This window comes from Lepidochelys kempii, chromosome 6 (assembly GCF_965140265.1).
Source record: "Lepidochelys kempii isolate rLepKem1 chromosome 6, rLepKem1.hap2, whole genome shotgun sequence".
Lineage (NCBI taxonomy): Eukaryota > Metazoa > Chordata > Testudines > Cheloniidae > Lepidochelys > Lepidochelys kempii.
This window is the reverse complement of record NC_133261.1, coordinates 28864624-28877303: the sequence shown is the minus strand read 5'-3', so window position 1 is coordinate 28877303 and position 12680 is coordinate 28864624. Positions and strand designations below refer to the sequence as shown.

Sequence of the window (12680 nt, the reverse complement as noted above, 5' to 3'; positions counted from 1 at the left end):
GTGACTTCTTTGATGAAGATAATGTTAGAGCAGCTTGTGGAGTTGACAGCATTGGACGAGAGTCAGCTGGAGGAGGCTGGGAGCCAGAGGGGTTACTCTGGATTTACACCAGGAAAGCTGAAATCGGAATGTGGCCCACTGTTTAAACAATTAAATTAAATTCCTGTTGATGCATCACAGAGAAGCATTCTGCTATAGAGATGTCTGCCCTGGGGATTTACTCTGATTTCAGCCATCACTGGCCAGACAGCACTGTAGCTGCAGCAGTCCAAACCTTTAGCATAGATGGGGTAAATAGCTACAAGCCATGACGTGTACCAGTGCAGTTGGACCCTGGTTTCTTGCAAAGATAAGCTATGTACAGGTGCAAATAGTGGCGTTACCTGTCTATATTAGTAGGTTGCATCAGTGCAGCTACGCTGGTGGCCAGAACCATGACAAACTCCCAGTGTAGTCAAGGCCTCTGTCTCATGGCTTGAGACCTCCCACCTGTGTTTATGGCTAAGGAGGCATGACTGGAAGAAAAAATAAATAAAAAGGTTGTTCAGGGGCAGCCATTCTTCTGCTTGGTCACTGCTCCTGCTGTGTCTTGCTCCCTTCAAATCCTAACGTACAGCAAGCAATTACAACACAAAGTAGTATGACTCCAGAGTAAGAATATGCACAGGAACAAAGAGAAATTAATTCCGTCCATGGAAATTAGTATTTAGACCACTTCTAAAACGTGTCTGTGTCACATGATAGACTGTCATGTGTTAGCAGGGTAGATAATTTGGCACTTCTTGAAGAAGTGGATTTTTGACCCAGCTGACTGTAATTGCTCCATTCAGTGGTGGAGAGTACACCTGACTAAAGTATGTGGTGCCCTTTTTAATTCTAAATAAGTTTACCTAAGCTATAGGAAAAGCTCAGTGCAATGGAATAAACTTTGGTTGTATGGAGTGGCACCTTTCATGCTGAGTGTAGCCTAAAATGAAATAAATACTGGCAGCAGATTGTGCAGGCAAATTTGGCACCCAGTATGCCCTCAAATTGTTCATACACTGCTTTGATCATTGGGTGCTGTTTTTCATATTTCTGTTTAGAGAGAATGCTTGATCTTTTTTCCACCTGGACTTGCACCTGAGACAGGTGAAAGGGACCTAGGTGTAATATCTCAACTACATGGTGCCACTGCCGAGTGAAGCACACCCCTCCCTTCAATACCACACTTCATTATCAGCACTGGGATGGTTCTGAGATATTGAGCTGCAGTAGCCAATTTACAACATAATCCTCCTAAAATATGTGCATGCTTTCTACCCTACGAAGGCTGTATAAACTTTTGATGCTATGGCCCAAATTTTGTAGGTTGTTTTTTTTTTTTTTTTTTCTGCAGATTTTCAGCAAAGTTATGGAAGCTCAATTGAGGGGTATGTACATGCACTTCTACCTAACTTTCAGCTTTGCCTTAACTAAGCTTCCATATTTGTGCTAGAAATCTGCAGCACAAAACCCATTGCAGGAATAAAATTCCTGCTTGCAGAATTTGTCCCATAGTATCAAAAATTACACATCTTTACAAGATGGACTGACAGCAAAAAGAACTTCATTTGGAAAGCTTCTCTCCCCTACTCCCTCCCCTTCCCCTCATGACTCACTCTTAGGGTAAATCCTTGTATATCAAGTCCAATCTGGAATTAATTTGTATTGCCAAGATATACACACCTGAAAAGCTGGGTAAATAAGAAACAAGCTGACAGACTCAGAATTATCAAGTCCTAGCTAGCACTATTGTAATAAGTTCTCTAGTGGTTTCCATTTCTTCTCTGAGGCTTAAGCTGCATGAGTCTCTGTCACCAGAAGGATGGTAACATAATAAAAAAGTTACACTGTTCCTCATTCCCAAGTTTTCTAAAATACTACTTTTCCCTTTTTCCAAACCTTGCTCTAATGCAAGAAGTGAGGGAGCAGATTCTCAGCTGCTGGTGTATATTCGCTCTACTGACTTACACCACCTGAGAATCTGGCCATTGCAGGGTGTAAAAACACATTGCTCCCCAGAACTAAATTGCATTTTCAGAAATGGACCTATTTCACTCCCCTGTAGAAATCTTTTGCGTGGGCCACTAAAAGCAGCAGAAATCCTTATGAGATAAATAGACCATTATGTTCCCTTTCTTCATTTAACTCTAATGCCCAGGGTGGCCTTTGTGTACTAGCTCTGATAACTAATAGCAATGTTGAACTTCACGGTATAACTTCTAATCCTGCTGCTTGAGGGGGCTGTGCATTCTGTTCAGTGATATCCATGTAATTCTGTTGAAATCAAGGGAAAAACCGAAGTGTAACTGAAAGCAGTACGTGGTCCCTGACTTCTGCTGGTGAAAGGTGCTGGATTGAGAGTCCTGCAGGCTATAGTTCTTGATTAATTCCACATGACTGCCTCCACAAGGGCCACGGCAGTGTAAGCTGTGTCCCACTTGCCCCACTGTATGTTTTGACCGTGAAGGACCGCTTCCACTCTCCATTGTCTGTTCGGTCACTGGTCCCTCTGCTAAGTTTGTCAACAACATGGTGGGTTTTGCAGTCGTTTTATTTTCTGTCCAGAGTAAGAGTGAGAATACCACTCATTCTACACAACCCACCGTTACACACTGTAATGACTTTTGCTCCCTGTAGACCTAAGGCAGGTTTGAACTGTTTTCATAGAGGGTTTTACCATTCTCAATCCCCTTGGGCTATCCAGGCATATGTGCTTTGCTTTAACCGTTGCTTTCTGTGCTGACTTTTTCTCCTTTCATTTAGACGGGTGAATCCTCTCAAACAGAAACGGTCTCGGAAGAAAACAAGAGCTTGATGTGGATTCTGCTGAAGCAGCTGCGGCCTGGAATGGACTTGTCCCGCGTGGTTCTGCCCACCTTCATCCTGGAGCCACGTTCTTTCCTCAACAAACTCTCTGATTATTACTACCATGCTGACCTACTTTCCCAGTAAGCAGCACTTATGGCAGGCTTAGCAGGGATGTGTTTCCCAGCTGTGTGAACATGTGTGAGAGCATTAGTCTGTTTCTGGCTGGGCCATTTGTACGCTTGAGAAGTCCCACAAATAATGCATGAGTCTCTAGTTTGATCTGTGTAGCTGTAAATTAGGTTAGGAATCAACATCAGTGACCTTTAAAAACAGACTGTTCCCGTGGAAACCAGTGATGTGGTGGGGGGAGTAAGGAAAACGGGAAACTCTAGACAAAGCTTCCTATGCACCCTTCCCTCGAGTATGGGCTGGAATGGACAGAGGTTCTGTTATTTATTATAAGCTTGTTATAATAGTACTACTCCACCTTCTGCTGTACCTGTGGAAAGAGATTTTTGGACAAAGTTTACAGGAGAATATGTTTAAGCAAACCTGCCACCACCTGAAACCAATATAATTAGTGGCACTTGGAGATAAATAGGGGCTTTTCTTCTGACTCTGTTGAACTGAGCAGTGTTTTGGAGGGTAGAGTGGAAAATAATAAATATTTTGCCTCTTGAATGGGCATGCTGGGTATGTTCTAACAAATTGAAATTATTCAATATTCATTCATAACATTACATGGATGGGTTTGTGCTTTATTATTATTTATTCTGTTGCCTTCAGCCTTTCTTAAAATCCCAGGGCATTTTCAAGCTTATTTGTCAAGATCCAGTTACACCGTTTGTAAGATGCAGCTTGCTAGGTGGCTGTGTTTACCCTGGCTCTTACTGATGGTTAGGTGAACCTCAGGAAGGTTGGAGGTTTTATTCAGATAAGCATCTTGAAGTCTGGATGTTACTTCTCAGTAGACTACCAGTTTTGTATCTGGTTGGAAATACACTGAGGACAGTTTCATCACATAATCACTTCCTGCTCCATCTAAAACTGGGAAGATTTAAAGTGGTCAGGCAAGTGCTAAATTTCTGATTCTCCCAAGAAGTTAAAGGTGTTGGTTGATTTTGAGTGATAGGACTGGACCAGTTACTATCTTATGACCTCTACACAATTTCGGATCAAGTGGCAACCCTAAAGCCAATTATTGCCCTAAAGATGAGATTATTGCTTTGGGATTTTTAGAGGGGCACACACCTACTAGTCAATTCCAAGAAATCCCACAGTTTGTGTGTTTGACTTGCGTACACCACTAAGAAACCAATATCCACTGCGGGGGGAGGGGTGCTTTCCCCCTCAATAGTAGCAGCATAGTGTTTGTCAAGACATGTAGGGCCTGGTTCATCACTGCATTACTTCAGTTTTATGCTGGTGCAATGCTGAAAAATCAATAGCATTACACTGGAATTAGATTGGAGTCACACAGTGATGAATCAGACATGTAAATGGTACAAAAAGCATTTTGAGTAAATGTCCTGTGTCCCTTCTCCCACAGAGCTGCGCTCGAAGACGATCCATACAGTCGAATCAAGCAAGTGTTGAGATGGTATTTGTCAGGCTTTTATAAGAAGCCAAAGGTAAGACATTGCATAAACCTTGTAGATATAATAAACATTCAAACTTACTGCTTGTATAGTTTGGATTTATTTTCTTGCCTTTCTCTTGATCATTCATTTCTCCTTTTGTTGTTCTTACCATTTTACTTATTTAAAACTGAATTTACGGGGGATATGGTGGGCAGGGGGAGCAGGGAATAGCAGCAGGTTATCAGAAATGGGCTCAGCTCTCTTGCACTGGACAAAGGAAGCTAGGGCTGGTCGTGTGCCACAGAGAACACCATGTTTAATTGTTGGGGTCAACTCTTCTTATGGTGCAATATCAGGAGTCTTTTTTTCTCTTCTCAAGTGCTAAAAACATATTGCTAGATCTCTGTATCTGAATGTACTTGCTGTGTGTAATAACAATGTAACTCTTTTCATCAATAGATTTCAATGTCCAAGTTAGTAGAGGCTATAGATCAGTCTGTGCATCAGGTGGAAGTGGTTAGACTAGACAGAGGGTGAGAATCAGACGCGCTGGGGTTCTGTCACTGACTCTGCCATTTGATTTGCTGTAGAACCGTGGGAAAGTCACTTGATCGCTCTATTTCTGTTTTTTCCCCATTTGTAAGATTGGATAATCAGTTTTCATTGGTAGTAACTTTTGGGTCCTGGGGCCATGTCCACACCAAGAACAACACAGCTCCCAGGTGTGCATTCTGTGCTGTAATATTCCCATAGTTGTGTGTGTGTGTGTGTGTGTAAGATTTGTGTCTTTTTATTTTATAGGGAATAAAAAAGCCATATAACCCCATTTTGGGAGAGACCTTTCGCTGCTGTTGGTTTCACCCACAGACAAACAGTCACACGTTTTACATCGCGGAACAGGTAAATAACTTTGTTTGCAATCCAGACTTTTGTAAGCACTAGAACTGCTTGAACCGATGGGTGAGCAACAGTGTTTCGTACTCCTTCTCTGAGACTGAGTCTTTTGCACAGGGATATAGAATAGGTTATGGCCATAAACTAGTCTTTTTTTTTCCCCTCTCCAGATTTCCTTAGCTTGCCATTTGCTTCAATGTACACTTTTTAGAGATTTTTCACAGCTAAAATCCTTCTGTGCTGCTTTCTAATATGATGAGTGGAACTGGAAAAAGAACAAGTTGTAACAGGGATCTATCTAGTTTGTGGCACCAGAGGCTCAGGAATGTAAACCAGAGCCAGGCTGCTGCCATTCAAATAGTAGAGGCTCAACATGTAACACTGGCCTTTCAGACTGTTTAATAAAGCCTCTTTTCCTGCCTGCCACATCACTCGCTTCTGACTAATGGAATACTATTCAAGTTAGTATGGTTTGCGTCTACACAGGGTATGAATCACATTGGATCAAATTCTGCATTGATTGACCCCAGTCCAGCCCCACTGACATCAGCCAGTGTAAATGGGGGAATTAGCCCCTTATTCTTCATGGATGAAAGAGATGGTATGTGTGGGATTTAGCCCTTCATGACATAGGCTGCAAGGCTGATTTTTTTTTTCTTCCCTTCTTCAAAGCTGCCAAAGGGTTTTGAATCCCCAGTTGAACTGGGCATGTAATTATTTTAATGATGGAGGAAGCTGAGAGTTTCACAGAGCTACCTTTTTTCCTTGTAGGTATCTCATCACCCACCAGTGTCAGCCTTTCACGTCAGTAACAGGAAGGATGGGTTCTGCATTACTGGCAGCATTCTCGCCAAGTCCAAGTTTTATGGTAAGATCTCAAACCTAAACACCCTTAAGGTTACATGCTGGTTTCTTTTGCTTCCTCTGATGGGCTTCTTACTCATGCCAGTGGACGGTGAAGATTAAGAGCAAAGAAAATGCCCAAATAAAGTCCATGTCAGCAGTATAGCCTAAAATGTCATTGGAGCTCCCACTGGATTTTCCAGTTACCTCCTCCAAGCAGGGCAAAATGGACACTTGCTGGGGAAACTGTCATCTACAAAAACAGCAATGCTCTATGGCGTCTCTTGGCAAAAATTCAAATAATTCAATTGTGTTGCCCACACGGAATGATAGGTAGAGGTCTAAATTCTGCTCTCATTTACACACGTGACAAGCCCATTTGTTTAAGTAAGGTTGTACATGTCAGCAAGTACAGAACTTAGCCCACAACACAATTCTTCACAACTCAGATGATTCTTCAAGATGAGATTGGCAGCGAGATCTCAGCTCAGATTTTTCACATCTGCATTTTTCAGATAGAGCTGTAGGACTGTAAGGGTCTGATTTCTCCAGAATTTAAGGTTCTTAGGGATTTGTGGGTGTTCAGTTGTACACCTGCTTTACATGTGCAATTACCACAATTGTATTCACAAATCAGGCCTTTTACATATACCCATTAGTGCACACAAAATACCTGACTTGTGTGCACGTGTAAATACACAACTGCCTCTGATCTCAACTTTCTAAGAATGGGGCCCTAAAGTTCCACAACAGACTCTGCAGATATGAATATGTAAAAGGACACTGCTACTTTGGGGTCTAAAGATAATGTAATTATTTAAACTAGTTTGTCATATGATACAACATCCATCAAGGAGTTTACACTGGCTGGAATTTGTGAGCAGTCACTGCTGTCCTTACAATGTTTATGGCATGCTTGTTCGGAATCATACCTAATTAAAAGAACTTATATAATAAAGGCTTTGGAAAAAATCCACTGAGCTCTAAATGACATAAGAACATAAGAATTGCCTTACCACATCAGACCAACAGTCTGCCAAGTCCAGTTTCCTCTCTCTGGCAGTAGCTAGTACCTGTTGCTTCAAAGGAAGGTGCAAGAATCCCTGTAGTGGAGTATTTTAAAATAACCTACCCACAAGATAGGTTTCTACTCCCATTAATTAGTGGCTGGTTTATGCCCTGAATCAATGGGGTTTATTTATTTCATTTAATTAGTGATCCTACATTAAATTGAAGTCTCATTTTTAAGAACTGGAAAATGAGTGAATTAGCTTAGACGTTTGTTTTACAAATATTCACAAATGCTAATCTGTACTCCTATATCTATAGGTAACTCACTTTCTGCATTATTGGATGGGAAAGCCAAGCTTACGTTTCTAAATAGGGGTGAAGACTACATCATTACAATGCCATATGCCCATTGTAAAGGTAGGATGTGAACTGAGTTCAAATATTATGTCTGAAGAAAGCAGGCAGAATAATATTATGGGCTCCTAATGACTCTGGGTTCAGTTCTGCAGTAGTTCTGCTCTCTCATGTGTCCCACGTGAAGTCAGTGGACACTAAATGCATTGATAGTTACAACAGTCAAGCCCTGTACTGGTGACGGGATTACACAACACTCATTTGTTACAGAGGTATGGCAACTCTCACTGAAGTAATTTGACGTTGCTAAGCATGTCTAAGGGCAGAATTTGTCTGTTGCATGTTTCTATCAACACTATGCAGAAATTAGTAATCCAGAATATGTCATGTGCACTGTGGGTGAGGTGACAATGAACATTTTCTTTTATACTTCCTGGCTTTTGAGTATTTATAACTGAAATTTTGATATTAAAGTACAAAGCTTAAATTAATGCCCTTCTCTGGCTTTTTAAGAAAGACTTGGGGATTTTTATTATTATTATTATTTATTTCACCCTGAATCCATTTTTGTGTAGGTAAAGGTCTGTGAAATTGGAATTCCACAGTAAAATAGCAGCCCAAACCCACAGTGAGGTTACTATTCAATATTGTATGTAAATAGTATAGACCAAAATCTACTCTGTTTATACTAGTTCAAATATGCAGTAATGCCATTGTAGTCAGTGGAGCTACTGCTGACTCAACATTGTAGCTAAATACAGAATTTGTCCTAATAATGCTAAACTTGATATGTTGGTCTGCATGACTAAAGCCAATTTTTCAGAAGCTCAGACCACTTTTTCTTTTCTTGGCCTGGAGACTAGCCTTCCTTGAAGATTAACCACCTGGACAACTTCAGCTTTTATAAATTATGCTGTTTTTGAGTTATGCATGCACAAAGTCTTTATCTTTTTACAGCACCAGCAGAAAAAGTACGTATTCCCCCTTCCCTCCACACACACAGTGATGAGCATGCAAAAATATGGAATTCATATAAGCTTAACTTGAGTGGTTTCAGAGGGGTAGCAGTGTTAGTCTGTATCAGTAAAAACAATGAGGAGTCCTTGTGGCACCTTAGAGACTAACACATTTATTTGGGCATAAGCTTTTGTGGGCTAAAACCCACTTCATCAGATGCATGGAGTGGAAAATACAGTAAGCAGGAATAAATATACAGCACATGAAAAGATGGGAGTTGCTTTACCAAGTGGGGGGTCAGTGCTAACGAGGCCAATTCAATTAGGGTGGATGTGGCCCATTCTCAATAGTTGACAAGAAGGGGTGAATATCAACAGAGGGGAAATTATTTTTTGTAGTGACCCAGCCACTCCCTGTCTTTATTCAGGCCTAATTTGATGGTGTTGAGTGTTTGTCTACCAGAAGAGAACGCCCAGAATCCTTTTGTTAAAGTCCTCCCCCTCCTATCCATTGCAACTCACAGGGCTTTTCACAAGAGCTCAGCTCCAGAATAGGCACTGAAATAAGTGGAGCTGCTGGGTGCTGAGCACTTCTGAAACTGTCCCCTCTCTGCCTTCAGGATCCTACAGCTAGGATCATCCCTTGTGAGTGACTGATCTCTTTCTAAAGATAACATCTTGGAACCCCTCTGCAGGGTTTTGAGAGCATGTGGAGAAGCCGAACAGGAGTGGATGCTTTATGTTTAGGTTACATGGCCAATTTTAAAAAATCCCAGGCCTTTGCTGTAGAATTCATGCCTTTTTGACTAAACATCATTGTGGTGTCCACAATTCAAGAAGGTAAATTGGAGAGAGGGTCCAGAAAAGAGCCACGAGAGAGATTAAAGGATTAGAAAATATACTTTACAGTGCTAAACACAAGGAGCTCCATCTATTTAGCTTAACAAAAAGAAGGGGAAGGGGTGACTTGATTGCTTTCTGTAAGCATCTACATGAGGAACAAATATTTAACAATGGGCTCTTCAATCTAGCAGAGAAAGGTATATCATAATCCAATGGCCGGAAGGTGAAGCTAGACAAATTCAGACTGAAAATAAGGCATATATTTTTTTTTATGGTGAGAATAATTAACAATTGGAACAATTTACCAAAAGGTTGTGGTGAAATTCTCTATTAGTCACAATTTTACAGTCAGGCTTGGATGTTTTTCTAGAAGATCTGCTCTAGGAATTATTCGGGAGAAGTTCTGTGGCCTGTGTTACGGAGGGGTGAGACTAGATAAGCACACGGATCCCTTCTGGCCTTGGAATCTATGAATTTATAAGAATGTCTGAATTTAGAAACCAGCCCATTGCCTCTGCAAACATCACATCCTATTGTTTTGTTTTAGGAATTTTATATGGTACCATGACAATGGAGCTTGGAGGGAAAGTTACTATCGAATGTGAGAAAAGCAGCTACAGGGCAGAGCTGGAGTTCAAGCTCAAGGTAATTGACATAATGCCCTTGATCTGTCTCAGACCCTCCAGTTCTTTCTTATCAGTGCCAGACATCCGGGAATCACACAAAGAATCTTATAATGGGACTTCCCATTAGTGAGGGAGGAGGCATAGCCTTGTGATTTAAGGCACAGGGCCAGCAGTCAGGAGACCTGAGTTTTACATCCAACTCTGTCACTGATTTGCTGGGCCAAGTTACTTCTGCACTGCAGCTGGGACTGTGCTTCCCAGCGCAGGTAGGCAGCTCAAGCAGAGCCTGCGCATCTAACATGCGCACCGTAGCAGCAGTATGGGTACTCAGGCAGTGAGCCCGAGCTGCTGCTCTGTGCTGCCGCAGCTACGTGGCTGGTTTTAGCATGTTGGCTCAAGCAGAGCTAGTGCCTGTGTGTCTACCCATGCTGGGAAGCATACTCCTCGCTGAAGTATAGCTGTGCCCTTAGGGCCAGATTTTCAGACCCTGGACTCTATTTTCGTGGGTGCAGTTATTTGTGCTTTCAGTTTAGGTCACCTGTGAAGTCAAAGTTTGTGGCTTTCAGGCAACACTGGGGACTCTTGTAGGCATCCTGATAGAAGTGGGCATTCAGGAAGGATTAAAGGAGAGGGCAGTGGCCTGTCACTTTTCAGAGACACTCAAATTGGTTTTTACAAAGCATCAGTTCATCTCCTATTCTGATGAACAGTCTCTGCCTAGCTGCAAACTAAATACAAAGGAGTAGAGTTGTGATGGCAACAGGCCTCACAAGGTAGGGTAGATCCCTTAGGGCAGAACTGGTGCATTGTTACAGATTTCCGGTGAATGCTGAATCCTTTACAAATTCTCCCTGCGGGATTCTGCAGGGAAGGACAATGTTTTACTGTTTTCAACTTGTATTGGAAAAGCTACACAGTTCACTATAGCTTCCTCAAATACCTTTTCAGCAGTGGGGCTGCCATTGGGTTTCAAACCAGTGGATTTTGCATCAGGCCCATGGAAAGACTGAAGTTAAGGGAAGTCTTTCCATTGACTTCAGTGGGCTTTGCATCAGGCCCTCTACATATAAAATTGAACTCCAAGTACCTGATATAACTTAATGCTTATGACCCTGAAATGTGTGTAGACCCTGCCTTTACTGGCTTAAAAATTGTCTGTCATGGCCCAAATCTGGTTTGGGGAGGTCACTGTAGCTTGCATGTCAGATATTTACATATACTATACTATGGCTATTTCTTAGAGCCTTAGCCACATTTGCAATAGACTTGTGAGCAATTAAAGATGTGATTCGTGGCCTTGTTAATTTGGATGCTTGCCTGTTCTCTGGTGGATCACATATGTTTGTTCCTGCCATGCTAATTACCAAAGAATCCTTTTTCATGGATGATGCAGTAATGAATGTTTTACAGTATAAAATAATGCTGTGCAGCTCCAACTTGCAAACAATGTTGAAAAGCAGCATTTAGAACTGATGAAGAAATATCATTGGGTGGTGGAAATGGAGCAGCTGGTCACTCTATTGCCTTCATTTCCTGTGTTAACCAGGTGCAACGCGAAAAGTAATTTTATATTGTTCCAAGGAATCTCTGGAAATACCCTTTTGCATTACCTACTTAAGCCTTGTCTACACTGAGGATTTGCACCCATTACATTGGTGGCCAGACACTGATATAGTTGCTCTGGTTCAAAACCCTGCTATAAACGGGGAAAACCACTATTTGTATTGCTGCTGTTTACACCTGCTTGAAATGTGGCTTAAGCTGCACTATTGCAAACTTAATTCTGGAGGAGTTTACTCGGTCTGCACTAGGAGTTAGCACTGGTGGGTGAAGCTAGATCAGGGTCTAGACACCAATGGATGAAATTGAGGCAAATTCCCAGCATAGACATTGTTGGATGTTAATATATTTGAAAGTCTGTCCCTCTTCCCTTGTGTCTGCTACAGCGACTTCAGTATCAGAGGCAGATAGGATGGGGCACATTGGTAAGGGGTATAAATGCCAGAATTCTTGTCTTTCCTCCCAGTGACACTGGAAATCTGACAAGTTTTCAGCTTTGTTCTTATGTACTGTTTGTTTTTTGGCTCTCTTCCAGTTTGTATTTTTTTTTTCCTCTCAACAGCCCTTCTTTGGTGGCAGCACAAGCATTAATCAAATCTCTGGGAAGATTAAATCAGGAGAAGAAGTGTTAGCAAGCCTTGATGGACACTGGGTAACACATCTTAATCTGCACTACTAACATTAAAAAAAAAAAACAACACTCTGTGTGGTCGTGGGGAGGGAGAGGATTACAGCTTGAAAACTTTAAGAGCATTTTGTTACTTTCTCATTGTTTTGAAACGGAGCCTGGTTCCACACTAACATCTCTGCCTTACCCCACATCATTTGTAGTTAACAGCGGAGGATGGAGTTCAATGGGACATAAAACAGAGGTCCTGACTACCTCTGGTCTTTAAAGCTCTGGTAACCTCATCAGACTTAAGTGCAGGTGACTATAGTCTGAGTACCTGCACTTTTAGAAGCCCATTGGCATTAACGGGAGTCTTTCCAATGACTTCAGTGATCTTTGCATCAGCCCAGAGCAGATATTGATGGCAGCAGACAAGAGCTGGCAAATTGCCAGCCCTAAACTGATCAGGATTCTTGTCTGGCCTCCATTACCAGTGTCTCTGAATGCCTCACAATCTTTAATGCGTTTATCCTCACCACACCCCTCTGACGTAGGGCAGTGCTATTCTCCC

General features: G+C 41.9%; 1 protein-coding gene across 7 annotated transcripts in view; it reads left to right on the top strand.

The window, feature by feature from the left end:
- The window catches only part of OSBPL5 (oxysterol binding protein like 5), a 221067-nt gene that overhangs the window by 194659 nt on the left and 13728 nt on the right, over positions 1–12680 (top strand). For 6 of the 7 annotated variants that reach the window (XM_073347294.1, XM_073347291.1, XM_073347292.1 and 3 more), the window contains 7 exons: positions 2788–2972; positions 4382–4463; positions 5214–5312; positions 6078–6174; positions 7479–7577; positions 9861–9958; positions 12062–12151. In XM_073347294.1, coding sequence (XP_073203395.1) covers positions 2788–2972; positions 4382–4463; positions 5214–5312; positions 6078–6174; positions 7479–7577; positions 9861–9958; positions 12062–12151 — 750 coding nt within the window. The remainder of the gene's footprint in view (positions 1–2787; positions 2973–4381; positions 4464–5213; positions 5313–6077; positions 6175–7478; positions 7578–9860; positions 9959–12061; positions 12152–12680) is intronic. The other variant, XM_073347295.1, reaches the window with a different exon arrangement.